At 36.8% G+C, this 15,272-nt stretch overlaps 1 protein-coding gene across 3 annotated transcripts in view; it reads left to right on the top strand.

The window, feature by feature from the left end:
* ZFAT (zinc finger and AT-hook domain containing) overlaps nt 1–15,272 on the top strand; it is an 89,314-nt gene that overhangs the window by 36,720 nt on the left and 37,322 nt on the right. For all 3 annotated transcript variants that reach the window (XM_038164570.1, XM_038164562.1, XM_038164579.1), the window contains 4 exons: nt 1,158–1,331; nt 8,893–9,043; nt 9,323–10,791; nt 11,954–12,186. In XM_038164570.1, the coding sequence (XP_038020498.1) occupies nt 1,158–1,331; nt 8,893–9,043; nt 9,323–10,791; nt 11,954–12,186 (2,027 nt within the window). The remainder of the gene's footprint in view (nt 1–1,157; nt 1,332–8,892; nt 9,044–9,322; nt 10,792–11,953; nt 12,187–15,272) is intronic.

The following is a 15,272-nucleotide window of genomic DNA, read 5'->3' as shown; positions in this document are numbered from 1 at the left end:
AAAAGAAAAATTCACTGGTTTTATTTATAATTTTCTTCCATTAGTTTCTTCTTTCCTTGTTCATGGCATCTGGAACATTTGCATAGTGCCTTAATTTGCCAACTTTGTTTTTTCTTTTCTGCATCTTCTACCCCTTCATCTAATATAAAAAAATTTATTTGTATAAACTTAAGAGTTCTCTGTTTGTTTATCTATGCTGCTAATTATTTATCTATAAAGACACTGTTGGTTTTGTTTGGGTTTTTTTTACTTTTATTGTTTAGAATTTCAATAAAAGAATCCTTCATTTGCTTTAAAAAAGAAATCAGCTGATTACTGGCTATTCATTTTTATCTCAGAAGAGTGTTTTGTATACAGCTGTTGTGTGGCTTTCTAGTTAACAGGTTGAAAACTTACCCTATTTAAGAGGTTGAAGACATTCTGAACAGGAAAAGGGAATGATTCGGAAGTGCAGGCCTTCAAAATGAGGAGTTACATTTTGGGAGCTAGGTTGAACCAAAGAACTATTTTGAACCCTAATTATTCTTGAATCAATGCTAAAAAGAAAATTATGCTGCTGGCTGTTGATTTACAATAACAGGAGTGGAAGAAGGTCTAATCCAAAGAGATTGTCAAAAGACTTTCCCTTAAATAAGATGGATAATGAAAGTACAAGAAAAAATAATCCTAAGATTGTCAGAACAATTAAATATGGAAAAGAGAAAAAGAAATTGTTCATTAATTGCAAAATCCTGAGAATTTCAATGAAGTTTTTAGCATTTTCACAGAAATCCACAATAATGTGAATGAATTTAGAAACACTGAGAGTTCATTTTTAAAATTTTGATTATTTTTCTCTCTTATTTTCTTTGTTTGTATAAGTTATTGTTATTTTATATAACTCTCACTGAGAGTTCATTTTTCTGAGAGTTCATTTTTAAAATTTTGATTATTTTTCTCTCTTATTTTCTTTGTTTGTATAAGTATCATACTAGATTTTATAAATAGAGGGAAGAAAAATTCCCCTTTAGGGATCATGCAGCCCATCTTGTTTTGATAACATCTTTATTTCTAGTGTAGCATAAATTTTCTCCCCATTTGTTCTTGGGGTGTTAGTAACTGTGTTACCTGCATTGCTTTTGTACATAGTTACCTTCTTTTTGATGTTTGCTCTTTAGGTAATGATTCTGACGTTGACCTTGACAGGAAGGAAGATGAGCGAGAAAAAACTCCCAAGAGGCCCAGAGTTCAGAAAGCAGAGAAAACAGCATCAACTAAGGAGACTGAGCAGGTTTCAGGAGCTAAAAATCCTATTATAAGTGTGGTTTTGACAGCCCATGAAACTATTCCAGGTAATCAAAATCGCTTTTTTTTTTTTAATTATGCTGACACTGTATAAAACATTCACTGGTCTAAAACAAAATTGCTTAGAATATTTAGTGTATGAAAAATATTTCGCATTATTTGATTATCTTGATAGAGTGTCCACATCTGGCAGCTATGTAATTGTAGAACTTCAGTCACATTTCTACATAGGTACAAGAAATGCTGGACCTGGCTGTAGTTAACCTCAATTACTGCATTAACATCAATTATGTTTAGTCTCTGAATAGTTTTAAAGAAGAAAATGCTGAAGCACTGACCAGGGAACAGAAAAGTGCATATATATTTGAAAATCAAGTTCTACATAATGATTAGAGGATTCAAACAATTTAGTTAAACCTAGATTTGCATTTGACTGTTTATATAAACCATTAACTGGTTATAAACCATTAGCCATTCTGTCTGACTGTTAGAATCCCTTTTTTATAGTCTTGTGCATTATTTTCAGCTTTGTAGCTTTACTGTTCTTCTTTTTGTTATTATTAACAATTCTGAGTATTTGTTTTGCTTGTAACTATCAGAACAACTTTAAGGTCTTCATTTTGTTGTTGTGGGTTGGAAGCTAGCAGGATTGATGTTGAGATTTGTGATATGCTGGTTCAGGGACTCATGGAGGTGTCAGTAAATTAACACCTTTAGGTGTTAATTTATGGATATAGACAAACCTCCTTTCCTCAGGGCTTTTGGAAAGAGCCATAACTGGAGATTCCCCTCTCCTGGTGCTAAATTTTATGCACTTTGTAAGAGTTTTTTTCTTAGACCTTTACATTTCTGACAAGGACTAGAAGAATTTCCAAGAGGGGAAGGAAAGACATGGTGGATAATGCAATCAAAGATCCATTTCCTCACAAAACTGGCCTAAAAAGGCAAATGAAATAACAGTAAATATAGATAATGAAGCAAATATAGGAAGCATGTGACGCAGAAAAGGAATGTAAATCTAGTGGATGTTACTGCCTTAATTACTACCTAGTAAAATTTTTCTTTGGAAAACCAAAATTTTGGGCTTTCTTGCCCAAAACCAAAAAGCTTTTTGAGATACTCAGAAGAGTAAAATAACTTAAACTTTGGAAGTACTTGGGCATAGTACATCAAACATTCAGAAGGTTTTAATGAACCAAAGGGATTTATGGTCAAGTATGAAGCTACAGCAGTTTTTGAAGGTCCTCTCATCTATTTGACTGATAATTAATAATCTTACTACATTCAAGTTCCCAGCTAAATTATGTGTAATAAAAAAGTCAGTATTCTTCAAAAAGTTAAGAATTGTCACAACTTTTCAGAATTTGGAAATTCTAGAAGAAACTATATAAGTGATTAAAGATTCAAAAGAAAAATATTTCATTTAATGCAATTATTTTATAATTTATTTTTCATTGATTTTCCTTCTTTTTTTTTTCCACAATCCATTTAATTTCCACAATCTAACTTTATCTTAATGTCACTAGCAATTCTTAGACAGTTCCCCTTGCTCAGTAATACTTAAATGTCTGGAGTTTTAAATAAAGATCTTTCACAGTCTTTATCATAGTCATTTTTCTAGAGATTTATTTTGTGCTGAAGAGATGAGTTACTGCTGTAGACTGCTATTGAAGAATATAAATAGATAAAATAGTTCTCCCTTCTCTTCTGCTTTCTTTGTACTGGACCATCTGTAAAGTTAAGTTGAAAATAAAGTTTGAAGGTCCTTAAACACACTCTAAACTAAGTCCTTTCTCTGCAGGCATTAACAATCTGTACCTACCTGTTACCTGGTTTTGAGGGTGCATGGAAATATCCCTTTTTGTGTCCATTACAGTAAAATTCTGTTGGAAGATTTCAGATGACACTTAGAAAAATAGAGAAGGCCTTAAGAATTAGCTGTATTTTATTCCCAGTACTAAGGAGCTACTGAAACTGTATTTTTCTCCTCTTAAATAAAAGATTCTTTTAGAAGTAATGCATTGACACTTTGCTGTAACTTTGCTAAACATTAATGAGGTTTGGGACAATGCTTTGTATCATTTAGATTATGACTAAATGAATGTTTTCAAAATCCCTTTGAACAAACAGGATCAGTCAGTTTTTAACCTCCCAGAAAGGACATTTGGGCAGCTTTGGTTTTCCCTGATGCTCCTCTTCTGTAATGTTTTCTTGGGAGGCATATGAATAGATTTACAGCTATAGAAATCTGAAAGCTGACATTAACCCACAGACTAAATACAGTTTGAATAAAAGTTGTAGTTGTTTTTTTAGTGCAGGCCTTGAAGTTCCTTGATAGGCTTGAGGGGTGAGCCTGGGCAAAGCTCCTGCAGGGCAAGGCCAAGCACAGGGTCCTTCCCCTGGACATGGAGTGATAGGATAAGGGGAAATAGCTTCAAACTGAAAAAAGGGTAGTTTTAGATTAGGTTGTTGGAAGAATTTCTTCACTGTGAGGGTGGTGAGGCATGGAAAAGTTTGCTCAGAGAATTTGTGGATGCCCCATCCCTGGAAGTGTTCAAGGCCAGGTTGGATGGGGCTTTGAGCAGTCTGGTCTAGTGGGAGGTGGCTCTGCTCACAGCAGGCAGGTTGGAATTAGAGGACCATTAATGTTCCTTCCAACCCAAACCACCCCATGGTTTTATAACTGGAGGGATGTGGACACCTCCAAGAGAAGGAATGCTGAGTTTCTGAGCACACCAAGGCATCAGATCGAACACAGGACAGTTTTTTGTAAGCATCACAATTAAGCGAGGGAGTAACTGCAATTATATGCACTTCTGAAAACTGTTTTGAATGGCAGACACTTTTTTTTTTAAGTCTGTTTTTAAGAACAAGTGAATAAATTTGTCCAAACATTCCATCTTCTTGGTTTTTAATGTCTTTTGTTTCCCATGTTTAAATTCTGTAAATTATAAAGGTGTCAAAAACCAATTTATTATTCATGCTCAGTTAGTTTGATTCAGGAGAGATGTGAACATTTAAATTACTATTTTATGTAAATTCTGTAATATTTTAAAGACTCAGCTTGTTACTAGGAGATTAGTTTAAGTTCCTGTGAAGATGGTCAGTGGTAGATTTTTTTTTGTTTGTTTTCAAGAAATACAAAAGTAGTATGAAGTATTCAGCTTCTAGAGAATAATTATTTTTGTTTTCTAAAGGAGTTGTTTGTTTTTTTCAACTACAAATTCTTAATAAAACACTGTGAAGGCTTTTCTCTCCTTGATTTCCACTGTCCATAAAAGTCCACCTGAGTTCTCCTGCTACTCTGTGAGAGGATTCTGTCTGTAATCTATGAACATTTAGTTCTTTCTTCCATCAAAATTTTTGGGCAGTGGGGAAGAAGTGGAAGAATATAATTTTGCTTACTATTTGGGACTGACTTGGTTTAACTGGTGGCAGTCTTTTTAACTGATAACAGTCTTTTTTAAGATAATTTCTGTTCTTTAGCTCATGGAATGATGGTTTTGGGTTTATGACACATCTGAATGGATTTAGTATCAGGCAAAATGATCCGCCTGGGGAAAGGAGGAGGATTGGGACTGCCCCTTTTCAAAGTATCTTGGTCAGTAAGTACAGACTGATGTTACAGGCAAGTGCTGTTCTCCAGCTCCAGCTTTGTGTTCTTCATATCATTGTGCCTGTTGATGCACTTCTGTAGTGAAACACACTAGAAAATTAATTATTATAGAAAATTAATTTGCAGAAGGAGAGATATGGTGTAGATTTTAGGTGGATTCCCTCTCTAATCCTATTCATGAACTCCTGGGCTGGTACTTTTCAGGCATCACCAACATGTAGTTGAATGGAGGGTCAGAGAAAAGATGCTATCCTTATGCTGACTTACAGCAAATGTTGAATTAGGCAAGGTTAATGAAACCTTTCCCCTCAGAATGTGAGCAGGTGTTCATCTTATTGTGGGTTTACAGATTGATTTAGCTCAGCCAATCTAATGTCCAGCTCTGGTGAAACGGGGAATCTTCATCCTCCCATACACGGGTCAGCATTTCTATTTTTGTCTAAATTAAAATGGGTTCAGTCTCAGGGTGACCTAATGTTAAATGGTCCTTTTGCTTTTTTTTTTAGCTTTATTTTGAGGGTTAGAGATGTCTTTGCATGGAGAGCTTTGGGATTATGGGTAGAGTTGGTTTCTGATTATTTGACTTTCAGAACTGTCGTACTATGGCTCACACACATTTGGAGCACATTTCACAGGATATTGTGGAAGCTGGAAAAACACATTCTTTCAAAAAGAGATTGAAAGAAACAAATATTCACTTCATATCCATAGCACATTATTTCAGCTGTACAGACCAGTACAGAGTTATGGTCTGTACAGTTAAAATCTGTTATGTATACCTACATTATGAAGATTTTTTAAAATATATTTTAACTTCAGCTAAAGTTCTTTTTTAAAACAAAAAAAGTTGGTCTAAAGGCAGGATGCAGCATCTCTAAAGGAAAGAAAAATGACACTTATTGTGTAAAGTCTCATGGATTCTGACAGTTGTTGAGCTGGTGTTTGCATTAGATTATCATATTTAATATGTATCAATTAATTTGTCTAAATCCCATCTTGAATGCATTTATATTTTCAGTCTCTGTGACATTATGCAGTAATTGTTCCATAACTTAATTAAATGTGGGGTGAAAGTGCATATTCCTTTAGTTTAAGTCTGTATTGAACTGTTTTTTGTGGGTTGCAAGATAATAATTAGTCACACTTTTTTTTTTCACTGTGTTGCTAATTAGAGTTTTTTCTGATATTTCACTTTCAGTTACCTCTTTTCCAAGCTGAAGGTCTCTGAATTCTGTATTCCTTTCCCAAACAAAATACTTCTGATTTTGTCTTTGTTATTGTTTTCTGGTTTCTCTATATCCTTTTTTTTTTGTGATCTGTACTTGAAGCTTTAGTACATTTGCAGAATTTAGTTGAATTAATAGGAATTAGGTTGATGTTCTTTCCTGGTTTATTTCTGATCCATTTCTAATAATTCCATTACCTTTCAGACTGTTGATAAGTATTGGAGAACTCTGTAGTGAAGGACAGGCTGTTTTTCTAAGGGACAGACTGTAAGACACTGTAGGCCATCTCTGAGTTTGAGCCAGAGATGAGGCTCACTGGTAATGCTTATCTGTAGAAGCTGCTGTCAGAATGCCATGAAGAACTCAAATCCTATTCTTCTGAAGGCAGATTAACTTAGGTGATATTGACTGAAAAGAGGAAAGCAAAAGGCATAAATAAAGTCTAGTAAACTAAAGTCGATTCTGCCTTTAAAAGAGAGATATGATAGTGCTGGAGGAAGGATTTTTGTGAAAGAAATGATCAGTACAGTAAACTTCTTTTTTTTTACCCTGATATTTATATGCTTTGACTTCTTGAAATGATTGCCTAGGGAAACAGGAAAACCTTTATCTTCCTTATTGGCATTTGATGCTTTTAATGAAAAATAAGACCTTGTATGTGTTTGCCTTGTTCTTAGGCATTTCCCTAACCTGAATACTGAGGAAATTCTTTTGGGATTTGGGACATGTGGAGACTAGGCTGGGTAGAGCCTAGAAACCAATTTTCTCACTTCTGGGCATGGGCTGTAGTCATTAGTTTGTGATCTAGTGGTGATTGCTGTAGCTGCTGTCTGTTGGCACCCTCAGTCAGCATCCCAAGTGGGTGGAGGCATCCAATGTTTCTTAATGCTTCCCTATCTTCTAAGGGTAGGAAGTAGCAGCCTCCCACTAGGGGACATGATTGCCTTTTATGAGCAGGTACTTCATCAGCATGACTGAAAATCTGAATCTCCCTCTTCAAGTTTTTAAAAGACATTTGTCTCTCCGTGAAATGCATCAGTAATTTAGAGGCAGTAAGATGAGGATAACCTTGGAGCATTCTGTTCCCTCAAAGTATGCAAAATCTTGGTGAGTTAGTATTTATCTAGTGAGTATATATTCAGTTCACCCAATTTAGGTGATTAAATTTTTATAGTGGTAGTATGAAAGTCTGTTAAACAGTTTGGCAGTCCTTTTAGGAAATGCTCAAACATCCTGAAATGCAGAAGGGCACAGAGGAGAGTCAGTGTGGAGCATTTAATGAGAATCTTTGTCTCACAGTCAAGAAGTGGGTGGCCTAGAAGAGGCAATCATGCATATAAAGCAGTTTAAGACCTATTTTCTTTTAATGGAGTCACTCTAAATATAGAATTTGCTTCTATTTTAAGTGTTCTGAAGTATCAGAACACTTTCCTGGTGTCTGCTGCCTATTCTGTTACCTTTGTATTGAACCCACAGACTGAGCCATGGCTCCTGTGCTGTAATGGCAAGGTTTCATCTCACTGGGACAGTGCAATTTGGGACATGCAATCCTGTGGACAACCTGACATTTTTGGGAAAGGGAGGAACAGGAAGAATAGAAGTTCTGGTAACGTTTAGGGTGAAATCTTGGAGGATCAGTTCTGTTGAACCTGCAGAATCTTTAGTACAGAACTGAAAACATTATTAAAAAACAAGTACTCCAAAAAATCTGGTTTTAGATGCAGCCAGTTTAGTGAGCAACAGAGCTATTGCAGTTTAGTTATTCTGTTTAGTTACAGAGTTGCCTGATGTCCAGTCTGATAGGAAAAGCTTCAACAGCTTTATATGGCCTCTTGTCAAAATATCTCCATTTCCCACTTAAAATGACTCTGAAGGACCCACAGAATCTCTGTTTTTCTCCTTGTTGTCTACAACACTTCTTTCCTCCATGTCCTCCTAGACTCCTCACTAAGTTTTTCACGCCTGTTGTTGGGTAACCCCCACTGTGGTTTCAGAGACTTTATGTTAGTACTGCCTATATTTTATAAATAATATCTTCAGGAATCTGGGCTAAATGCATTCAGTAGAGACCCTTCTGCTCCCAGTGGAGATTGAGAAGTGCACATGGAACACAGATTCAGAATATCCTGAGTCTGAAAGGCTCCACAAAGACTGAGTCCATCTCCTGGCCCAGCATAGGACAGTTCCAAGAATCACACCATGTGCCTGAGAGAGTTGTCCAAACACTTTCTGGGTTCTGTCAGGCTTGGAGCTGTGACCGCTGCCCTGGGAAGCCTGTTCCAAACATGTTCTTTTATTCTGAGGGATGGCAGTATACCCCAAAATAAAAGGAGTTTAAGGAAAAGATGTACATAGTTTTAAATATAGACTAAACTGTCTTTTAGACTAAACTTTTCCCCAACCTTATTTGTGCAACTGATTGGACAGCTTGGTGTAATTTTGCAAAGGATGTGGTATAAAGCAGATTTTATTTAGAAGATTTACAATCTTTTGAAGGTGGAAATATATGGATGTAGGATCTCCTCGTAGCAGGCATCAAGCACTATGAATAAGGCTCTGAGCTATCAGTCCTGGCAAGTTATTTAAACAGAACTGTGATGTAGGTACTGATGGCTTCTGGAAGTGTATCCATCATTAACAGCAGAAACAAAAACTGTCAAAATAATGATTATAGAATTTATTGTTTAATCTACACTTTTATTTTATAGATAATGCATGTTTTCAGTGTGAAATTTTTAATGAGCATTCTTTTCATTCTTCCTTTAGGAGCCAGAAAAATTGTTCCTCTTGAGGCTTCTCCTCATGAAAGTGAACCCAAAACTCCAGACACGACAGTCCAAGACCCATCACAACGGAAAGGATATCAAGAATATGCCATTCAGCAAACCCCATATGAACAGGCAATGAAAACAAGCAGGTAGTTTTGAAGTACTTATATTTGTGTTCATGCAGGATATGAATGAAGTGCTTCCCCATCCATTTTCAAGAAACCCTGGGGTATTTTTCTGAGACCTTTAAATAAAGGAAGAACTGAAAATTAACTATGAATAAGCTGTATAATTTAAAATGTCTTTGGAGAATACATTTTTTTAAAAACTAAGCATTTCTGTCCATTATGAATGTCTAGGGAAATTTCAAACATGATGTTACCAAGGTTCACTGCTGTAAATATAACTGTTTGTTTGGGTTTTTTTAGGTTGGGCCCAACTCAACTGAAAATTTTTACATGTGAATACTGTAACAAGGTGTTCAAATTTAAACACTCCCTCCAAGCACATCTGAGGATTCATACAAATGAGAAACCTTACAAGTGTTCTTACTGCAGTTATGCCAGTGCCATCAAAGCCAACCTGAACGTTCACCTGCGGAAGCACACGGGGGAGAAGTTCAGCTGTGATTATTGTACCTTCACCTGTCTCAGCAAAGGCCATCTCAAAGTTCACATCGAAAGGGTTCACAAGAAGATTAAGCAGCACTGTCGTTTCTGCAAAAAGAAATACTCAGATGTTAAAAATTTGATCAAGCATATGAAGGAAACTCACGACCTTCAGGACAAAAAGGTGAAAGATGTTTTTGATGAGCTTCGCTTGATGACGCGAGAGGGCAAAAGGCAGCTTCTCTATGACTGCCATATTTGTGAGCGCAAATTCAAAAATGAGCTGGACCGCGACCGTCACATGCTCGTTCATGGTGATGAAAGACCCTTTGCTTGTGAGCTCTGTGGGCATGGAGCCACTAAATACCAAGCCCTGGAGCTTCACGTTCGAAAGCACCCTTTTGTGTACGTGTGTTCTGTGTGCCTGAAGAAGTTTGTCAGTTCTGTGAGGCTGCGTGCTCACATCAAAGATGTGCACGCAGAGCTGCAGGAGGATTTTGTTTTTAATAGTTCCATCAACCAAAGCTTCTGCCTGCTTGAGCCAGGAGGTGACATCCAGCCAGAGGCCCTTGGTGAACAGCAGACACAAACTGCAGGTGAATCGACTGTCACGAGTACTGATGCTGTTAACACCCCACAGCCATCTGCTTCTAAAGGTGAATCAGCAGCTGCAGGTGTAAACCACGATGGTCAGCATAATGGTGATGTAAAAATTGATGCAGTCCTTTCCTTAGAATTAGAAAATCCTCTGGTGAAGAATGTAGAAGAGACACTGTGTCAGACAACGGACGTAGCAGTCCCAGACATTCAGCCCTGTGTAACATCAGATTGCTTCCTGCTGAAAAATGGTACTGCTGGCCCTGAGGAGTTAAAGGGTTCTCCTCCAAATGAAGAGGTAGTTACTCACTGCAGTTCTGTAAACGAGCAGGCTGAAGAAATTAATCTTTTACTATCTGAAGACAAAAGTTTAAATGTGAGTCAGGACAATGCAATGACTGAGAACCTTTCAGTTCTTGGAGAGGGAATCCAGTCTGTTCCTCCTGGTGAATCAGAATTAAGCAATCCACCCATTCAAAATTCAGCAGAACCCACGGACCCTTTGGCAGCAGCAGAAGCTGGTGCAGCCACCAGCCCACAAGCAGCCTCTTCCAACACAGCTACAGCCAGTGGAGGGAATGGATCCGTGGCCTTCATGCAGATCCTGGACAGCTTGCAGAAGAGACAAATGAACACTGAGCTGCTGGAGAGGATAAGGAAGGTTTATGGAGACTTGGAATGTGAATACTGTGGTAAGGAGCAGTGGAATTATGTTTGGGGTTTTTAAAATCTCGTGCAGTGAGCTTTTTCCTGCTCCTCCAGTTTACAGTGATATAATTGTATATCTTTGCAGCAGCATTAATTTTGTAGTTCAGTATGGATTCTGGGGTCCAGTGGGATTTATTTTTTGCTGTACAAATTATGTGAAATGAGTCAAATCTCCTCAAAAAAAACCAACTAGTAGTATATAGCAAAGCAATACCTTGCAAGGCTCAATTTTCTGTTGATGTGAAATTTGATAGAATTAGATTATTTCTGTCCACATGCATCTCCCCAAGTCACAACTTTCACTGGGGCCAAGCACAGCAGATTTAGGCATGTGACCAGCATCATCAGCTCAATGCTTGAGCTGCGTTATCAGCTTAGTATAAAATCCAGGTTTTTTCATATCCTGTAGGAGGATGTATAGTAATATACATTCTGTACAATAGAAACATAGATACTGGCATAATTTTGTGTCTTGTTTTGAACCAGGTTCTTTGAGAATAAAATTTTAATTACATGGTATCAGATCAAGACTATCCTGATTGTAATTGTTTGGGTTTTTTAATTTATGAAGTGGGAATAGCACACCATTCCCACTTATTCTAACTGAAAATGTTTGTGTTTATGTAACTGGAAAGGAAGCAATTTGGGATATATTTTGTAGTTTTCATTCTTGAAAAGGGAAAGAAATCAAAATGTGAAAAAACAAGTTTTTGGAATATCATAACATTGTACTTTAGATTAATTGCTCTGAACTTTTTGGTGCCATTATGCCAAAAGGCTTTTAAGAGGTAATAACAAGAAAGAAAGTAACAAAAAATATTTTAACAGTCTCTTTTAGTGTACAGTTGCATTCTTTGCATAAGAGAACAGATGTAAAGGACTTTTTCTTTAGGAAAAAGATCATTGATATGTACTAAAGTTGCTCTTGTTAGGCTGTTTCAGGACATATAACATGATCTTCTTAGGCAAAGGTAGATTTGTAAATATATTTTCAGTACCGAAGGGTTTGTAGACAAACTTTCACTAAAGACAAAAGGACAGGATTCAAACAGTGTGCTTTGTCCTGAAAGAAAACTAGTTATTTTTTTGAATTTTCACTAACAATTGTTTAGGAATTCCTTTCTTCATGTCTAATTCAATTTTCAGGCAAGTTGTTTTGGTACCAGGTGCACTATGACATGCATGTCCGTACGCACACTCGAGAACATTTATATTACTGCTCCCAGTGCAATTATTCTTCCATCACCAAGAACTGCCTTAAGCGTCACGTCATCCAGAAACACAGCAATATTTTGCTGAAATGTCCCACAGAACATTGTGACTACTCCACTCCAGATAAATACAAGCTCCAGGCACACCTTAAAGTTCACTCAGATCTGGTGAGTAGCAAACCAAATGTGTGTTTGTCTGAATTCAGTGTCTTCTTCAGCATTTATAGCATTTGTAGGTCTGTGGTAATACTTGAAGACATAGCTCAGGGTTCTAACCTGTGTGTTCTCTGCATACTTCTGGGAATACCTGACTTAGGACCTTCTTAGAGCTCTTTCCAGGGGAGTATGTCTGTGTCCATTTTCTTTCTTTGGTTTTCCCAGTATTTTCAGATCCTTTGAGCAAGTAGAATAAAGTTGGTACTATTGTTACATTACTTCATTCTGTGAACCTGAATTCCCTTCCTTCATAAATAAATGACTTGTGTAAAATGAAAATATATTCTTCTTAATTACTACAGACAAAAGATATTTAAGTTGTTTAAAAGGATTTTTTTCCTAGTATCTCCACCTAGTTGCAGTTGAATGTCTAACATTTTCTGTTGTGTTGATAGAGAGATCACATTTTAAAGGTTCCTGTCTTGTTCAGAAAGCCTGCCAGAGTGCCATGTGCTAAAACCAGGTCTTGGTAGGCTATTGGTCAGTATTTCCAACAGCTGAAGTTACTTTAAAGGTATTTGTAACAGAACAACACTTCACCTCCTGCTCTTCTTAAGCAGTTACTTCTGAAGAACTTTAAAACCAAACAGAAGAGATGACACAAAAAGGAAAATTTCCCCCCTTGTATCCTCCCATTCTGTAAATATTTGAAATGGAATCTGAATTTGTTGTGAAAAGTGCAGAAAATTCACATAATAGACACTCTTTTTGGATGTTTTTGAATTCATGATGTTTACAATGCCCATCTGACAGCAAAAATCTGTGTAATTGATGTCTAAGAACACTTAAGAAAAAAGAGTCTACAATTAGCTCTTCTATATCCTTCTGTAAGTACCTGTTTTTCAAGTGTGATGAATGTCCAACAGCTCCCACCAGGAAGATCATTTTCATAATTCTAAATAGAATTGAGAAAATGGATTTCATAATTAAAAGCATTGTGATGGCAAGGTCTTTCAGAAGCATACTTACTGATGCTTACTGTCAAATATATTCATTTAAATGGATTGAAAAATTCATGTATTAGAATTTATTTAGTAACTGAATTTGGCAATTCTCATATTGATCTTTCTGCCCACTGCTTGGTGTATTTACTCCATGCATATCTTAGTGAAAAGGACCACTTCTTCAAATATATATCTATGCACAGTTAAATGTGGATTTTAATTTGAAAAATTAATTCTTAATAAATGTTAAAATTTAAACTTCTCTGGAGACAGAAGGTATTGAAATCTCAGTTCAGTTCCTTGTGTCAGTGTGTATCCTTCATCATCTCCTTGCTGTCTGCATTTCAGCTGGATCCCTGCATTATTTGTAGAAGATAAATGATGGGTATTGAAAAGCAGCTTTCCCTTCATCCTTGTATATATCACTGCATGGACACCCACCTTACTCTCTGTGCAGCACCCAAGTCTTGCACTGAATTTGGGATTGGTTATTCTCTGGCAGATGATGATAGGGAGTGTGAATGTGCTGCCTCTTGCCTTCTGTGTTTGCTACACATTGTTACAGGGAAGGTTTGTACTTTTGAAGCCTGGGAATTGAGGTGTGGCTTGATTCAAAACCAAAACTTTGTATATATTCTCTGATTTTCAGTGCTCATCTTTTGCTCCTAGGGCTTTTCATTGTAGATTTTTGATGTTTATTGGCATTTATTGAGCTCCTCCAAAGTTCAAACTGTGACATGACCAATCACTTCAGTGTCATGGGACCTAGGAAAGGGCTGGGCAATTTGAAATTGCTTTACTACAATTTATATTATGAATGAGCTCATGGTAACATTAAAGAGCAGGGTGTGGAATTAAACAATGCTGAAGGTGGTACCTGAGTTTGTTTACAACCCCCAGTGGCTTTTGCCACACTCACTGTGCTGAGCAGATAAACATCACAACGAGGTTTGTCTCTGAAAATATTTTAAGTCTGTATGTGGAATTGATACTGCAACCTTAGCACCTCTATAAAACTGCAGTTCAGACTGAGAACCACCATCCATTATTAGGTGCCTACATCTGCTTTCATGCACATTTTGGGACATAAATTATTCTTGTCTTTGGAAGGATGCTTAGAAATTCCATTATGCTGTTGACCTTTCATGTAATAGCATAGCTGTGGTAGGATGTGAGATGCTCAAGCTCTGATTGCTTATTTGCCCTTCTCTGAGGAGAGTAAATTTTCACATGGTCACTGCTCTGGCTGTGTTACCTCTGCCTCTGGAGCACTGCTGCTGAGCAGTCAAGAATGCAAGGTACTGCAAAGGAAAGCAGTTAACAAAAACATCTCTGGTCTAATGATTGGGCACTCAGCTGGAAAGCTGCTTTTGCTCTTAGTCCTCACTTCCATAATGAATGTCAGCTTGGCATTTGTTTTTACTAATAGTGCACAAAAAAAAAAGCTTGAGTACTGTGTACAGGTGCTTGTCATTTTGTGAGCTGAGTTCTGCTTCTTGCCAGACTTCAGAAAAGTCTGCCTAAACATCTGCACGTTTTTCTGTAGCCTCCTTCACATGTGTGCACAGCTCTCTCCTAGGTACATCACATCCTTTTAGCTGAGTTGCATTTTAATGGAACATCAGTTTAATGCAGGAATCTTTTGGGAAGATTTTTATTTGAATATCATGACTACTGTGGGGAAGATTTCTGGTGGTCTTCACTCCTCAGAAGTGTAACTTGGGAGTCTAATTCTGATCCCATGGGTGTTAGAAATAAAATTTCTGTTGATCTGGATAGATGTAGGAGCAGGCTTTGATTCCTCTAAAAAATTATGCGATCAAATATTGTGTTAATTGAGTCATGGGAAATTTTCCTGGAAATGTTCTGTGAGTGCCAATATTTAGTAGAGGGTTTTAATTTTTATTTTTGTGACTGTATACTTGTATACCTACCACTTGAATTATCTTGAAACACATGCCTCAGAGAAATCAAATTCTCTTCAGAGCACTATAAATGTATAATGCAATATAGCTGATGCTTTCTTAGCACAATTTTAATTCATTTATATAAAGAGAAGTGCATTGTGATTATTATGTAAGTGGCCTTATTTAA

The sequence above is a fragment of the Motacilla alba genome, chromosome 2 (assembly GCF_015832195.1).
Source record: "Motacilla alba alba isolate MOTALB_02 chromosome 2, Motacilla_alba_V1.0_pri, whole genome shotgun sequence".
Taxonomy (NCBI): Eukaryota; Metazoa; Chordata; class Aves; order Passeriformes; family Motacillidae; genus Motacilla; species Motacilla alba.
Note: the sequence above shows the minus strand (reverse complement) of the source record. Positions and strands in the feature narration are given on the sequence as shown.